This window comes from Pleurodeles waltl, chromosome 4_2 (genome assembly GCF_031143425.1).
Source record: "Pleurodeles waltl isolate 20211129_DDA chromosome 4_2, aPleWal1.hap1.20221129, whole genome shotgun sequence".
Classification (NCBI taxonomy): domain Eukaryota; kingdom Metazoa; phylum Chordata; class Amphibia; order Caudata; family Salamandridae; genus Pleurodeles; species Pleurodeles waltl.
In genome coordinates this window covers 472,917,578-472,932,596 of record NC_090443.1, presented here as the reverse complement: position 1 = coordinate 472,932,596, position 15,019 = coordinate 472,917,578, and the positions used below count along the sequence as shown (strand labels likewise).

At 45.7% G+C, this 15,019-nt stretch overlaps 1 protein-coding gene across 1 annotated transcript in view; it reads right to left on the bottom strand.

Moving 5' to 3' along the window:
• The window catches only part of PPAN (peter pan homolog), a 121,585-nt gene that overhangs the window by 106,167 nt on the left and 399 nt on the right, over window positions 1–15,019 (bottom strand). Inside the window, exon 2 of the mRNA XM_069231810.1 lies at window positions 365–535. Coding sequence (XP_069087911.1) covers window positions 365–535 — 171 coding nt within the window. The remainder of the gene's footprint in view (window positions 1–364; window positions 536–15,019) is intronic.

The window sequence follows — 15,019 nt, the reverse complement described above, 5'->3', positions numbered from 1 at the left end:
GTCAACATATGGCATCATCATCTGCATCCAAAATAGCTACCTTAATTGTTTTTTAGCAACTTGTGATGACAGTGAATAGTCAGGTAAACATGCATGTAACTGGGCAACCTATTAAATACAACAATAAAGGTCCTAGCAACTTTTAAAGTTAAATTAGGGGAATATTTGAGCATCCCAAGTAACATGGCTTCTGTGTTATGTTCAGCAACAGCTCTATCGTATGGTCATCAGTTTTGAAGCAGTCATACGGAAAAAAAGCACAGTAGCATTTCTACAAAATACTGAAAATAGGAAAGCTCTTTGTTTCCCAATGTGCAATGATACCAGCACTGGGACACTTTAGAAATATTCAGAGGTAGTGTACCTTAAGTGAAGTTGCTGTGAAGGGCTCCATCACCCTTCTCATGTTCAAGATGAGTTCATGCACATTCTTGCCAATCTGTCCCCGGTGGAACACAAAGGAGTGTGGCACAGATGAGTACTCCTCCTTGGCAACATGGATGGCACTAGCCCGGGACTTCTTTTGATTTTTTGTCTAAAAGAGCAAAAAGAAACAGTGATTAGAGCTATTAAGCTAATGAACCAAGACATTTTGTTGTTTTTAATAATTATTTAATCAGTATTCCAGACCTCAACAGAAGGCTAAGTAACTATAACTTGTGCCCTCGTCATGCACTGTTAATTATCCCACACATTCACTCATGACAAGCTCTATGACATCACTGGCAACATCTAGAATTACATAATTAATGACAACAGAGTGCATGGTGGGGGCACGAGTTATAGTTACTCGAGAAAAATAAAACCGGTGAATTTCACTGGTTTTGTTAAATTATAATGCTGTTTTAACTGACATTTTCACCTAGCTATAATGTCCCATTAACCTTTAAAAAAAAATTCCAGTGAATTTCTAAGGTTTTCCCAATACAACAGTCAAGTTAAACTTTGTCTTTTTTTTCCAGTGCATTTCTAGTGTTGTTTTTTTTTTACCTGTAAGTCATGGTTAATGTATAAAATGCAACACTACTCGTTTTGTCAAAGGGTCATTACAATTATGCCTTATGCCCCCATCGTCCTCCTTCCACCACAAACAAACAGCAACACGTGGTTGTTGAGGCGGTTGGCAATATTATCCTGGAGCGTTTTCACATCCCTTAATGGGCATTGCCTGCTTGCAGCCTCTCTGCAGTTGTTTCCAGCTCCCTCTGTCTGCCACAATGTGATTTTGGCTTCTGATCAGGTGTGAAGGCAGCCAAAATTGCAAGACACAGGGTGGTACAGTATAAGTTGGCATGTCTGCAGGTGTCTGGGTCTCTCTTTAAGCCACATAATGCAGCCAGCCATAACCACCATCCTTCATTCCAAAGCTGAAGAGCAAAGGGTTCCAGCTCAGGGTATGCTTAAAAATATCAACACATTTTACAGGTGTCACATCCTACAAATCCCAAGAAACAAAGCGTTTTTGAAAGAGTTTCTCAAAGGGGAGGGGGGTTGCACGGTACTCCCTGCAGCTCCTCACAACACTTAAAAACATTCCCAGGTGGTGTCCGTGTCCAGATTGAGGCACAACTATAAACATAAATAAGTTTAAATTAGCCTACAAATGGCATTACAGAAAGCTCCTTCCCAGAGCACTGAATAATAAATGAGTGACACTTGCAGTCTTTTTAAACTTTCGGGTTGGTATTTTTGGAAGGGGGGGGGGGCTGTTGGGGTGTCCTGGTCCCACAAGGGATGGGGGGGCCAGTCTCTGCTGGCTTCCTAGACAGCATGCACTGTAGGTGTTAGCAGGAGCCAGACACTTTTTTTTTTAGGTTCCCTAGTCTGGGCACTGCGTCTTCGCAACATTATATAATTATAAAAAAACATGACCAGGGGCGTTTGGCATGCCATGCACTCCTTATGTATTTTTCACCATTTTGCAGGACAGATGACTGAGTCCTAGAATGGCTGCTAACACATCCTTATTGATGTGGAAGAAGCTAATCAGATCATCTCTTTTGATCTGTTGGATCCAGGGATCCTCTGTAGCGTGATATATACATACATTTTAAACCTTAATTTTTATTTAAACTACTGAACAAATTTACACCAAATCACAAAAAGCACTCTTCACAGACCATGATCTAGCTATCTGCCTCATTTAGTGCAATTCTGTTCAGGCTCTTTTGCAGTATCCTTGTTCAATTTTCCTACGGCAAACTGCATGGGGAAAATGTATTCAGGGACCACGGACCACTCCAATTTATCTCTGCGCCCGCTTGACAGATCACCCCAAAACTTTCCAGAAAGGAGCCGAGGTGGATGAGACTTTTTTGGGAACTTTTGAGAAGATTTGTCAATGTGTGTCAAAGTATAATCTGCCAACTGAGTAATATGATAATATTTACAATAAAAGATAAGTACACTTTCAAGAGAGACTGATCTACCCTAAAGATCTCCACCTTGCTCAGTCTGATGAAGCTGAAAACTCAATTCTGAAAACATAAATATGCACTACCTTCAAACTACATCCTTGTTTCTCCATCACCTTCCCCCCATGGTATGTGAATACCTTTAATAACGCTATTACATTAGTAACAAGCCCTTTCCATTTTTTTTGCCTGAACTTACGTAACCTGTGTAATGCATTTTGTTTGTGGAAAATATTACCTTAGGGGAAATGCCCTATAATGAAAAGTAAAGTAACATCAGACTATCAAAGTTCTGCTGCGTATCAGCTTACAAGCCACTGGTGAGCGAAGGGGACTGTTTCAAGGTGAAGCCAGAACAACTAGCAAAATGCTACCCGTCCATACTAATACTGTGAAAGATAATTACAAAGAACTAAAGAATGGTCACAGGAGGAATGCCACTACGTACCACAGAGGAGGAAAATGTGAAGAGGACGGGAGAGGTTGTATTGGCCTATTATGGGTGACTGATACTGAGATGATGGAGAATAGGGTAAGTGAAGAGCTGGATTCAACTGAAGTGATGTCTGTGGGTGGTGATGCAGATGAAGACTGGAGGAATGACACAGCCATACGATTGCATGAAAAGGTCAGACCACTCGAGGGCTAAAAGAACTCCTGGGTGGTTGAATGATTGTTTATGGGGTAGATTACCCATCAACTCAGAAACGTGCGTTTCTATTGCTTGTCTTCTGTGGAGACATTTCATTTTATGGTCCCCATTTTTGGCGTTTAATAATGAAAATAGAAAGGCTGCTTTTGAAAGAATTTTGAAGTCCTGGGAGGTTCCACATTCTGTATTAATAATCTCTGGTGGATGGTTTCTGTATTGTTACAGAAGAATGTGACCTGCCTGTGGTATATTCTCACTGGATTGCAATTATCAAAGAAACTTGATTGACTTATAGATGTGACTCCAGAACATATTCAAATCAGTAATTGACATTTATCAGCAATACAAAATGTCTGATGATCAGGTACCCTCTGATGATGCCAACCATGAGACAAACACCCTTAACAACCATTGGCAAATCCAACAGGTCCCAACTATGCAAGTGTTATTGGCTTTGCCAGTATGAATTTACCTGTAGGAAGTTGGCTCTGTATGTGCTATTTCAAAGTAAGGAATAGCATGCACAGAGTCCAAGGGTTCCCCTTAGAGGTAAAATAGTGGTAAAAAGAGATAATACTAATGCTCTATTTTGTGGTAGTGTGGTCGAGCAGTAGGCTTATCTAAGGAGTAGTGTTAAGCATTTGTTGTACATACACATAGACAATAAATGAGGTACACACACTCAGAGACAAATCCAGCCAATAGGTTTTTATATAGAAAAATATCTTTTCTTAGTTTATTTTAAGAACCACAGGTTCAAATTCTACATGTAATAGCTCATTCGAAAGGTATTGCAGGTAAGTACTTTAGGAACTTCAAGTCATCAAAATTGCATGTATACTTTTCAAGTTATTGACAAATAGCTGTTTTAAAAGTGGACACTTAGTGCAATTTTCACAGTTCCTAGGGGAGGTAAGTATTTGTTAGTTTTACCAGGTAAGTAAGACACTTACAGGGTTCAGTTCTTGGTCCAAGGTAGCCCACCGTTGGGGGTTCAGAGCAACCCCAAAGTCACCACACCAGCAGCTCAGGGCCGGTCAGGTGCAGAGTTCAAAGTGGTGCCCAAAACACATAGGCTAGAATGGATAGAAGGGGGTGCCCCGGTTCCGGTCTGCTTGCAGGTAAGTACCCGCGTCTTCGGAGGGCAGACCAGGGGGGTTTTGTAGGGCACCGGGGGGGACACAAGTCCACACAGAAATTTCACCCTCAGCGGCACGGGGGCGGCCGGGTGCAGTGTAGAACCAAGCGTCGGGTTCGCAATGTTAGTCTATGAGAGATCTCGGGATCTCTTCAGCGCTGCAGGCAGGCAAGGGGGGGGTTCCTCGGGGAAACCTCCACTTGGGCAAGGGAGAGGGACTCCTGGGGGTCACTCCTCCAGTGAAAGTCCGGTCCTTCAGGTCCTGGGGGCTGCGGGTGCAGGGTCTCTCCCAGGTGTCGGGACTTAGGTTTCAGAGAGTCGCGGTCAGGGGAAGCCTCGGGATTCCCTCTGCAGGCGGCGCTGTGGGGGCTCAGGGGGGACAGGTTTTGGTACTCACAGTATCAGAGTAGTCCTGGGGTCCCTCCTGAGGTGTCGGATCTCCACCAGCCGAGTCGGGGTCGCCGGGTGCAGTGTTGCAAGTCTCACGCTTCTTGCGGGGAGCTTGCAGGGTTCTTTAAAGCTGCTGGAAACAAAGTTGCAGCTTTTCTTGGAGCAGGTCCGCTGTCCTCGGGAGTTTCTCGTCTTTTCGAAGCAGGGGCAGTCCTCAGAGGATGTCGAGGTCGCTGGTCCCTTCGGAAGGCGTCGCTGGAGCAGGATCTTTGGAAGGCAGGAGACAGGCCGGTGAGTTTCTGGAGCCAAGGCAGTTGTCGTCTTCTGGTCTTCCGCTGCAGGGGTTTTCAGCTGGGCAGTCCTTCTTCTTGTTGCAGGAATCTAATTTTCTAGGGTTCAGGGTAGCCCTTAAATACTCAATTTAAGGGCGTGTTTAGGTCTGGGGGGTTAGTAGCCAATGGCTACTAGCCCTGAGGGTGGGTACACCCTCTTTGTGCCTCCTCCCAAGGGGAGGGGGTCACAATCCTAACCCTATTGGGGGAATCCTCCATCTGCAAGATGGAGGATTTCTAAAAGTTAGAGTCACCTCAGCTCAGGACACCTTAGGGGCTGTCCTGACTGGCCAGTGACTCCTCCTTGTTATTCTCATTATTTTCTCCGGCCTTGCCGCCAAAAGTGGGCGCCGGGCCGGAGGGGGCGGGCAACTCCACTAGCTGGAGTGTCCTGCTGGGTTGGCACAAAGGAGGTGAGCCTTTGAGGCTCACCGCCAGGTGTGACAATTCCTGCCTGGGAGAGGTGTTAGCATCTCCACCCAGTGCAGGCTTTGTTACTGGCCTCAGAGTGACAAAGGCACTCTCCCCATGGGGCCAGCAACATGTCTCGGTTTGTGGCAGGCTGCTAAAACTAGTCAGTCTACACAGATAGTCGGTTAAGTTTCAGGGGGCACCTCTAAGGTGCCCTCTGGGGTGTATTTTACAATAAAATGTACACTGGCATCAGTGTGCATTTATTGTGCTGAGAAGTTTGATACCAAACTTCCCAGTTTTCAGTGTAGCCATTATGGTGCTGTGGAGTTCGTGTTTGACAGACTCCCAGACCATATACTCTTATGGCTACCCTGCACTTACAATGTCTAAGGTTTTGTTTAGACACTGTAGGGGTACCATGCTCATGCACTGGTACCCTCACCTATGGTATAGTGCACCCTGCCTTAGGGCTGTAAGGCCTGCTAGAGGGGTGTCTTACCTATACTGCATAGGCAGTGAGAGGCTGGCATGGCACCCTGAGGGGAGTGCCATGTCGACTTACTCGTTTTGTCCTCACTAGCACACACAAGCTGGTAAGCAGTGTGTCTGTGCTGAGTGAGAGGTCTCCAGGGTGGCATAAGACATGCTGCAGCCCTTAGAGACCTTCCTTGGCATCAGGGCCCTTGGTACTAGAAGTACCAGTTACAAGGGACTTATCTGGATGCCAGGGTCTGCCAATTGTGGATACAAAAGTACAGGTTAGGGAAAGAACACTGGTGCTGGGGCCTGGTTAGCAGGCCTCAGCACACTTTCAATTGTAAACATAGCATCAGCAAAGGCAAAAAGTCAGGGGGCAACCATGCCAAGGAGGCATTTCCTTACACAACCCCCCCCCAAACGAAAGAGGATGAGACTAACCTTTCCCAAGAGAGTCTTCATTTTCTAAGTGGAAGAACCTGGAAAGGCCATCTGCATTGGCATGGGCAGTCCCAGGTCTGTGTTCCACTATAAAGTCCATTCCCTGTAGGGAGATGGACCACCTCAACAGTTTAGGATTTTCACCTTTCATTTGCATCAGCCATTTGAGAGGTCTGTGGTCAGTTTGAACTAGGAAGTGAGTCCCAAAGAGGTATGGTCTCAGCTTCTTCAGGGACCAAACCACAGCAAAGGCCTCCCTCTCAATGGCACTCCAACGCTGCTCCCTGGGGAGTAACCTCCTGCTAATGAAAGCAACAGGCTGGTCAAGGCCATCATCATTTGTTTGGGACAGAACTGCCCCTATCCCATGTTCAGAGGCATCAGTCTGCACAATGAACTGCTTAGAATAATCTGGAGCTTTGAGAACTGGTGCTGAGCACATTGCTTGTTTCAGGGTGTCAAAGGCCTGTTGGCAGTCCACTGGGATATTTGAGGAGACCACCACCTGTTTCAGGCCATTGACCCCTCCCCATTCTAAAGTAACCATTGCCATGGGATGTACTTTTCTCTGATTGTCAGCGTTGGTGACTGTGTAAGTTTTTCCAGTCAGGTATTGGCCAGGGGAAACCAGTTTCTCTGTCACCATGGTGACACTGGCACCTGTATCCCTCAGGCCCTCTATTCTAGTCCCATTAATTAAGAGTTGCTGTCTGTATTTTTGCATGTTAGGCGGCCAGACAGCTAGTGTGGCTAAATCCACCCCACCCTCAGAAACTAGAGTAGCTTCAGTGTGGACCCTGATTTGCTCTGGGCACACTGTTGATCCCACTTGGAGACTAGCCATACCAGTGTTACCTGGATGGGAGTTTGGAGTGGAACCTTTCTTGGGACAGGCCTTGTCTCCAGTTTGGTGTCCATGCTGTTTACAGCTATGACACCAGGCCTTTTTGGGATCAAAGTTTTTACCCTTGTACCCATTGTTTTGTGAAGAGGCTCTGGGCCCACCCTCCTGTGCAGGTTTTTGGGGGCCTGTAGAAGACTCTTTACTATTTTTAGTTTTGGTTGTCTCATCACCCTTCTGCTGGGGAGTCTTTGTGACCCCTTTCTTTTGGTCACCCCCTGTTGAAGTCTTGGACACCCTTGTCTTGACCCAATGGTCCGCCTTCTTTCCCAATTCTTGGGGAGAAATTGGTCCTAGGTCTACCAGATGCTGATGCAGTTTATCATTGAAACAATTACTTAACAGGTGTTCTTTCACAAATAAATTGTACAGCCCATCATAATTACTTACACCACTGCCTTGAATCCAACCATCTAGTGTTTTCACTGAGTAGTCAACAAAGTCAACCCAGGTCTGGCTCGAGGATTTTTGAGCCCCCCTGAACCTAATCCTGTACTCCTCAGTGGAGAATCCAAAGCCCTCAATCAGGGTACCCTTCATGAGGTCATAAGATTCTGCATCTTGTCCGGAGAGTGTGAGGAGTCTATCCCTACACTTTCCTGTGAACATTTCCCAAAGGAGAGCACCCCAGTGAGATCTGTTCACTTTTCTGGTTACACAAGCCCTCTCAAAAGCTGTGAACCATTTGGTGATGTCATCACCATCTTCATATTTAGTTACAATCCCTTTGGGGATTTTCAACATGTCAGGAGAATCTCTGACCCTATTTATGTTGCTGCCACCATTGATGGGTCCTAGGCCCATCTCTTGTCTTTCCCTCTCTATGGCTAGGATCTGTCTTTCCAAAGCCAATCTTTTGGCCATCCTGGCTAACTGGATGTCCTCTTCACTGGAGTTATCCTCAGTGATTTCAGAGTTGTTGGTCCCTCCTGTGAGGGAACCAGCATCTCTGACTATTATTTGTGGAGTCAGGGCTTGAGAAGCCCTGCTCTCCCTAAGTAGGACTGGAGGGGGGGAATTTCCCTCCAAGTCACTATCTTCATCCTCTGAGTTGCCATCCTCAGAGGGGTTGGCCTTTTCAAACTCTGCCAAAAGCTCCTGGAGCTGTACTTTGGTAGGTTTGGGGCCCATTGCTATTTTCTTTAGTTTACAGAGTGACCTTAGCTCTCTCATCTGTAGATGGAGGTAAGGTGTGGTGTCGAGTTCCACCACATTCACATCTGTGCTAGACATTATGCTTCTAAAAGTTGGAATACTTTTTAAGAAACTAAAACTGGTTCTAGAATCTAATTCAAACTTTTACCAAACTTTTAAACTCTAAAAGAAATGCTAAACAGGATCTAACACAAGGCCCTAGCAGGTCTTTTAAGAATTTAGAAAACTTTTCAAATTGCAAAAATCAATTTCTAATGACAATTTTGGAATTTGTCGTGTGATCAGGTATTGGCTGAGTAGTCCAGCAAATGCAAAGTCTTGTACCCCACCGCTGATCCACCAATGTAGGAAGTTGGCTCTGTATGTGCTATTTCAAAGTAAGGAATAGCATGCACAGAGTCCAAGGGTTCCCCTTAGAGGTAAAATAGTGGTAAAAAGAGATAATACTAATGCTCTATTTTGTGGTAGTGTGGTCGAGCAGTAGGCTTATCTAAGGAGTAGTGTTAAGCATTTGTTGTACATACACATAGACAATAAATGAGGTACACACACTCAGAGACAAATCCAGCCAATAGGTTTTTATATAGAAAAATATCTTTTCTTAGTTTATTTTAAGAACCACAGGTTCAAATTCTACATGTAATAGCTCATTCGAAAGGTATTGCAGGTAAGTACTTTAGGAACTTCAAGTCATCAAAATTGCATGTATACTTTTCAAGTTATTGACAAATAGCTGTTTTAAAAGTGGACACTTAGTGCAATTTTCACAGTTCCTAGGGGAGGTAAGTATTTGTTAGTTTTACCAGGTAAGTAAGACACTTACAGGGTTCAGTTCTTGGTCCAAGGTAGCCCACCGTTGGGGGTTCAGAGCAACCCCAAAGTCACCACACCAGCAGCTCAGGGCCGGTCAGGTGCAGAGTTCAAAGTGGTGCCCAAAACACATAGGCTAGAATGGATAGAAGGGGGTGCCCCGGTTCCGGTCTGCTTGCAGGTAAGTACCCGCGTCTTCGGAGGGCAGACCAGGGGGGTTTTGTAGGGCACCGGGGGGGACACAAGTCCACACAGAAATTTCACCCTCAGCGGCACGGGGGCGGCCGGGTGCAGTGTAGAACCAAGCGTCGGGTTCGCAATGTTAGTCTATGAGAGATCTCGGGATCTCTTCAGCGCTGCAGGCAGGCAAGGGGGGGGTTCCTCGGGGAAACCTCCACTTGGGCAAGGGAGAGGGACTCCTGGGGGTCACTCCTCCAGTGAAAGTCCGGTCCTTCAGGTCCTGGGGGCTGCGGGTGCAGGGTCTCTCCCAGGTGTCGGGACTTAGGTTTCAGAGAGTCGCGGTCAGGGGAAGCCTCGGGATTCCCTCTGCAGGCGGCGCTGTGGGGGCTCAGGGGGGACAGGTTTTGGTACTCACAGTATCAGAGTAGTCCTGGGGTCCCTCCTGAGGTGTCGGATCTCCACCAGCCGAGTCGGGGTCGCCGGGTGCAGTGTTGCAAGTCTCACGCTTCTTGCGGGGAGCTTGCAGGGTTCTTTAAAGCTGCTGGAAACAAAGTTGCAGCTTTTCTTGGAGCAGGTCCGCTGTCCTCGGGAGTTTCTCGTCTTTTCGAAGCAGGGGCAGTCCTCAGAGGATGTCGAGGTCGCTGGTCCCTTCGGAAGGCGTCGCTGGAGCAGGATCTTTGGAAGGCAGGAGACAGGCCGGTGAGTTTCTGGAGCCAAGGCAGTTGTCGTCTTCTGGTCTTCCGCTGCAGGGGTTTTCAGCTGGGCAGTCCTTCTTCTTGTTGCAGGAATCTAATTTTCTAGGGTTCAGGGTAGCCCTTAAATACTCAATTTAAGGGCGTGTTTAGGTCTGGGGGGTTAGTAGCCAATGGCTACTAGCCCTGAGGGTGGGTACACCCTCTTTGTGCCTCCTCCCAAGGGGAGGGGGTCACAATCCTAACCCTATTGGGGGAATCCTCCATCTGCAAGATGGAGGATTTCTAAAAGTTAGAGTCACCTCAGCTCAGGACACCTTAGGGGCTGTCCTGACTGGCCAGTGACTCCTCCTTGTTATTCTCATTATTTTCTCCGGCCTTGCCGCCAAAAGTGGGCGCCGGGCCGGAGGGGGCGGGCAACTCCACTAGCTGGAGTGTCCTGCTGGGTTGGCACAAAGGAGGTGAGCCTTTGAGGCTCACCGCCAGGTGTGACAATTCCTGCCTGGGAGAGGTGTTAGCATCTCCACCCAGTGCAGGCTTTGTTACTGGCCTCAGAGTGACAAAGGCACTCTCCCCATGGGGCCAGCAACATGTCTCGGTTTGTGGCAGGCTGCTAAAACTAGTCAGTCTACACAGATAGTCGGTTAAGTTTCAGGGGGCACCTCTAAGGTGCCCTCTGGGGTGTATTTTACAATAAAATGTACACTGGCATCAGTGTGCATTTATTGTGCTGAGAAGTTTGATACCAAACTTCCCAGTTTTCAGTGTAGCCATTATGGTGCTGTGGAGTTCGTGTTTGACAGACTCCCAGACCATATACTCTTATGGCTACCCTGCACTTACAATGTCTAAGGTTTTGTTTAGACACTGTAGGGGTACCATGCTCATGCACTGGTACCCTCACCTATGGTATAGTGCACCCTGCCTTAGGGCTGTAAGGCCTGCTAGAGGGGTGTCTTACCTATACTGCATAGGCAGTGAGAGGCTGGCATGGCACCCTGAGGGGAGTGCCATGTCGACTTACTCGTTTTGTCCTCACTAGCACACACAAGCTGGTAAGCAGTGTGTCTGTGCTGAGTGAGAGGTCTCCAGGGTGGCATAAGACATGCTGCAGCCCTTAGAGACCTTCCTTGGCATCAGGGCCCTTGGTACTAGAAGTACCAGTTACAAGGGACTTATCTGGATGCCAGGGTCTGCCAATTGTGGATACAAAAGTACAGGTTAGGGAAAGAACACTGGTGCTGGGGCCTGGTTAGCAGGCCTCAGCACACTTTCAATTGTAAACATAGCATCAGCAAAGGCAAAAAGTCAGGGGGCAACCATGCCAAGGAGGCATTTCCTTACATTACCCATGCTGTACACCAGCTTGTCAGCTGTTCAGCATGGCTTGAAGTGGTGCAAAGGAGAGTGAAGTGGTGTAAAGTACAGTGCTATGGAGTAGAGAGGGTGTTATGGAGTGAGTAGGGAGGCCTTGAGTGGTATAGGTTAGAGTCAAGTGGCATGAAGTCGCAGAGCGTTATGGAGTGTTGTGGGGAGGGGGGCAGTGTTGTATAGTGGAGTGTCAGAGTGTTGAGTGGCATCGAGTGGAGCAGATTGACGTAGAGTGGAATGGCAGAGTGGCTTTGAGTAGAGTACAGTGTTGTGGAATGGCACATAGTGTTGGTGTGGCATAGAGTGGCATGGGGGTTGTGTACAGCATCATGGAGTAGTGTTAAGTGTCATTGAGTGAAGTGGCACAGAGTGGAGTAGAGAATTGAAGAGTGGAGTAGAACAGCCTAGAGTGAAGTGGTGTAAAGTACAGTGGTGCACAATAGAGTGGCATTGAGTGCGTGGATTAGAGTGCATTGGTTTTGAGTTAAGTAGTGTAGAGTGGAGTGGTGCAGGGTGGAGTAGTGATGTAGAGTGCAGTGGCATAGAGCCAATTGTTACAGAGTAGAGTGAAGTTGTGCAGGATAGAGTGCAGAGGTGTACCATAGAGCCACATAGAATGCATTGGCATGGAGATGAGTGGTGCACAGTAAGTGCAATAGCATAGAATGCAGAGTAGCGCAGAAGCAAGTGGAGAAGAGTGCATTGGCGCAGAGTAGAGTGCTGTAGAGAGCAGTGGCCTGCAGTACAGTGGTGCAGAATAGAATGGCATATAGTACAATGGTGTAGAGTGGCATAGTGCGCAGTGTAGTTGGCATAGAGTGTTTTTTTTTTGTAAAGTTGTGTAGAGTACATTGGGTAGAGTGCAGTGGTTTAGAGTAGACTAGCGTACAGCACAGTGCCGTGGAGTGGCACAGAGTAGAGTGGCATAGACTGCAATGGTGTAGAGCAGATTGTTTTAGATGGAGTGAAGCAGCGTACAGTGAAGTGACCTGGAGTAGAGTAGTGTGCAGTGGCACGGAATAAAGTAGAGTGTGTTGGCTTAGAATACAGTAGTGCTGAGAAAAGTACAGACGTGTAGACTGAAGTGGAGGAGAAAGCATTGTTTCACAGTAGAGTGTTGTAGAGTGCAGTGGCGCAAAGAGCAGTGGCATAGAGATGGAGGAAATTGTATCCTTTTTGTTGTTGTTTCAGAAGAACACATTGGCATAGTTTATAGGTGATAACACATGTATGTCAAATCTATTTTAATGAAAAAGTGCTCTGAGACAGAAGTATTGTGTCCGGAGTTGTAGCTGTATTAAATATGCAACTGTATTTTACTGTTGACTCAACAAATTATTATTGTACGTTGATCTTATTTTTAGGATAAGATGTTACTGCATCTAGTACCTGAAATGTAATTAAGGCACACTAATATAGTATAGGACCGGGCTGGAAAAGCAATAAAAAAAAGAGAGAGGCTTTTTGTGTTGTTTATGTCATATAATAAGTGAAAGACCGTGCCTGAAAGCGTATATATTTTTATTAGTTGTCCATGGTCAAAGGGCACGAATGATGCAGTGTAAGTGTTGTTAGAATGAATGGTGAGGAGTTGCACATTTGTGCATAAAAGCACGAAGGAGTGAAATTACCATCCAAGAGCCAGTAGACTTTGGGCCTGAATGGAAGTTAGGACTTTGTAAAAACGTGGGGAGGGGTGAGGTGAGTCTAGGGATAGAGGAATATGTAGATGGGTGAAATGAAGTTGTGGTTTATGTTCATTGTGTTTGTGTTGGGCATAGTGCCATTGTACCGCTGAACAAATGTAATGTCTGGTCAGGTAAGTGTTGTAGGTGTGTTTGCCCTGAAGCAGGGTGATAAGTAGTGGCGTTAGCAAATAATAGCTATACTTTGTATTTAAACACAGTGCTAGGGTCAACATGTATATTCTGGTCTAGGCGGTGCGTGGTATCTTCTAGTGCAATTAAAGGAATTGTGTTATTTTTGGCTGTTTAAAATGAAAATTGAAGCGTTAGTGTAGGTTTAATGTTTCCATGCGCTCTTACTGTTTTGGTATCACTGCACTTGCTGTCTGCAAATAAAGTATGCTCCTGGAAGTGTGTGTTTTAAGCTTGGGGGAGAAAGAGGTGGTTTGAGGTGCTTAGAAGAGCAGTAATGGGGCGTTGTTAGTGAACAACAACTTTGCCTTTCTGCCTATGCTGAACTTGTCTCTGTGTAATTTTAAGACACCAGGATACGTTTAGAAGAGCCTGCACATGGTCTGCTTTTATTTTAAGCAGCAACATGAAGGCCGAGAAGGCGCTTAAAAAAAAGAAAGGATAAAAAAAATATATATATAGCTCCAGCTGGGCCAAAGATAAAAGGCCTCCTTTTGACCCAATCTGATCCTGTGCAGTCTGGAGGTTCACAGTTAGATGCAAATGGAAAGGAGAGGTTATCACTTCATATGTGCATAATAGAGGCATGCTTTTGACTTTGTTCAGAACCTATTTATAAGAGAAAGGCATGCACTGCAAGAATTGGTCTGTCTAGTATCTGCACAAATAAAGCAAATGCCACTATTTTTTTTTCTGCACTAATCACAGTGCAGGGTGTCAGAGTGCTTTACATAACATACATTGAAAGAAATCATATGTGTATAAATCATGGTACAAGATGTTTGCTGCATAAAATAGTAAAGGTTACAAGGCGTGGGAGTCACAGGTAGCTCACTGTGGTGTATTAGAAGGGTTACAATTCATGAACTGCAAGTACCTAAAAATCTCCCAGTTAAAAGCAGTAACCCATTTACCAATCTACCAAAACAAAAATCTGGCATCCTCCTGTCCAATGATGTACTATCTAAGGGTTATGTTACAGACCTGTAAATGGAGCATAGGAGGGGCACAAGAGGGATCCATGGAGAGAATAATCTGCATTCCTCTTTCCTATGAATACTTTCACTTCAAAGTCAGCCAAAAGCAAAGTAAACACCAAGCTCCATTAGAAGACAGCTTGAAATTTGATCTATGTCTTTGAATGCAAAGCAAATGTGATAAGAACAAATGTTAGAGGAACTAACAGAACCTAGAGAGCCTAAAGCAAATAAAGCAAGTGAGTTACACAAAACAAATGATAATCAACGGGCGGAATGCATTCCTATGTCAACTTTCAGAAAGTCCCCAAGATGTCTTTAGCAACCCAGACAGGTGAGCTGTCTTGTAGGCTGCAACCTAAAAACGGGAGTACCCTCTGAAAACGCAAGTCATGAGGACAGGTGTAAGGTTTTTATCTTGTAATCATAGCATGTATGAGGAGGTTTACTGAGAAATGGAATGAGCGTTCTAGGTGAAAAATGTGCCAATAGAGGGACCATTAAAAGAAGAACTGAGACGCAGTAACAACTAGGGCCATATGTACGAACACTTTTTTCCCCATAGACACAGAATGGGTAAAAACCTTTGCTACATCTGGCCCCTAGTTCCGTGGTGGGGTTTTTATATAAACTTTATACCGCTTGTACCCGAACCTGTTGACACATAAACCTGGTAAACTAAACATCCCTACGCGTGGTCAATGTAGGTTAACAGCCCCCACACTTCAAACCAAGTCCATGAAGAGAAAAAATCTTCATATTCTGTTCCATAATAAATCCCGGCATATGTTCTCATAT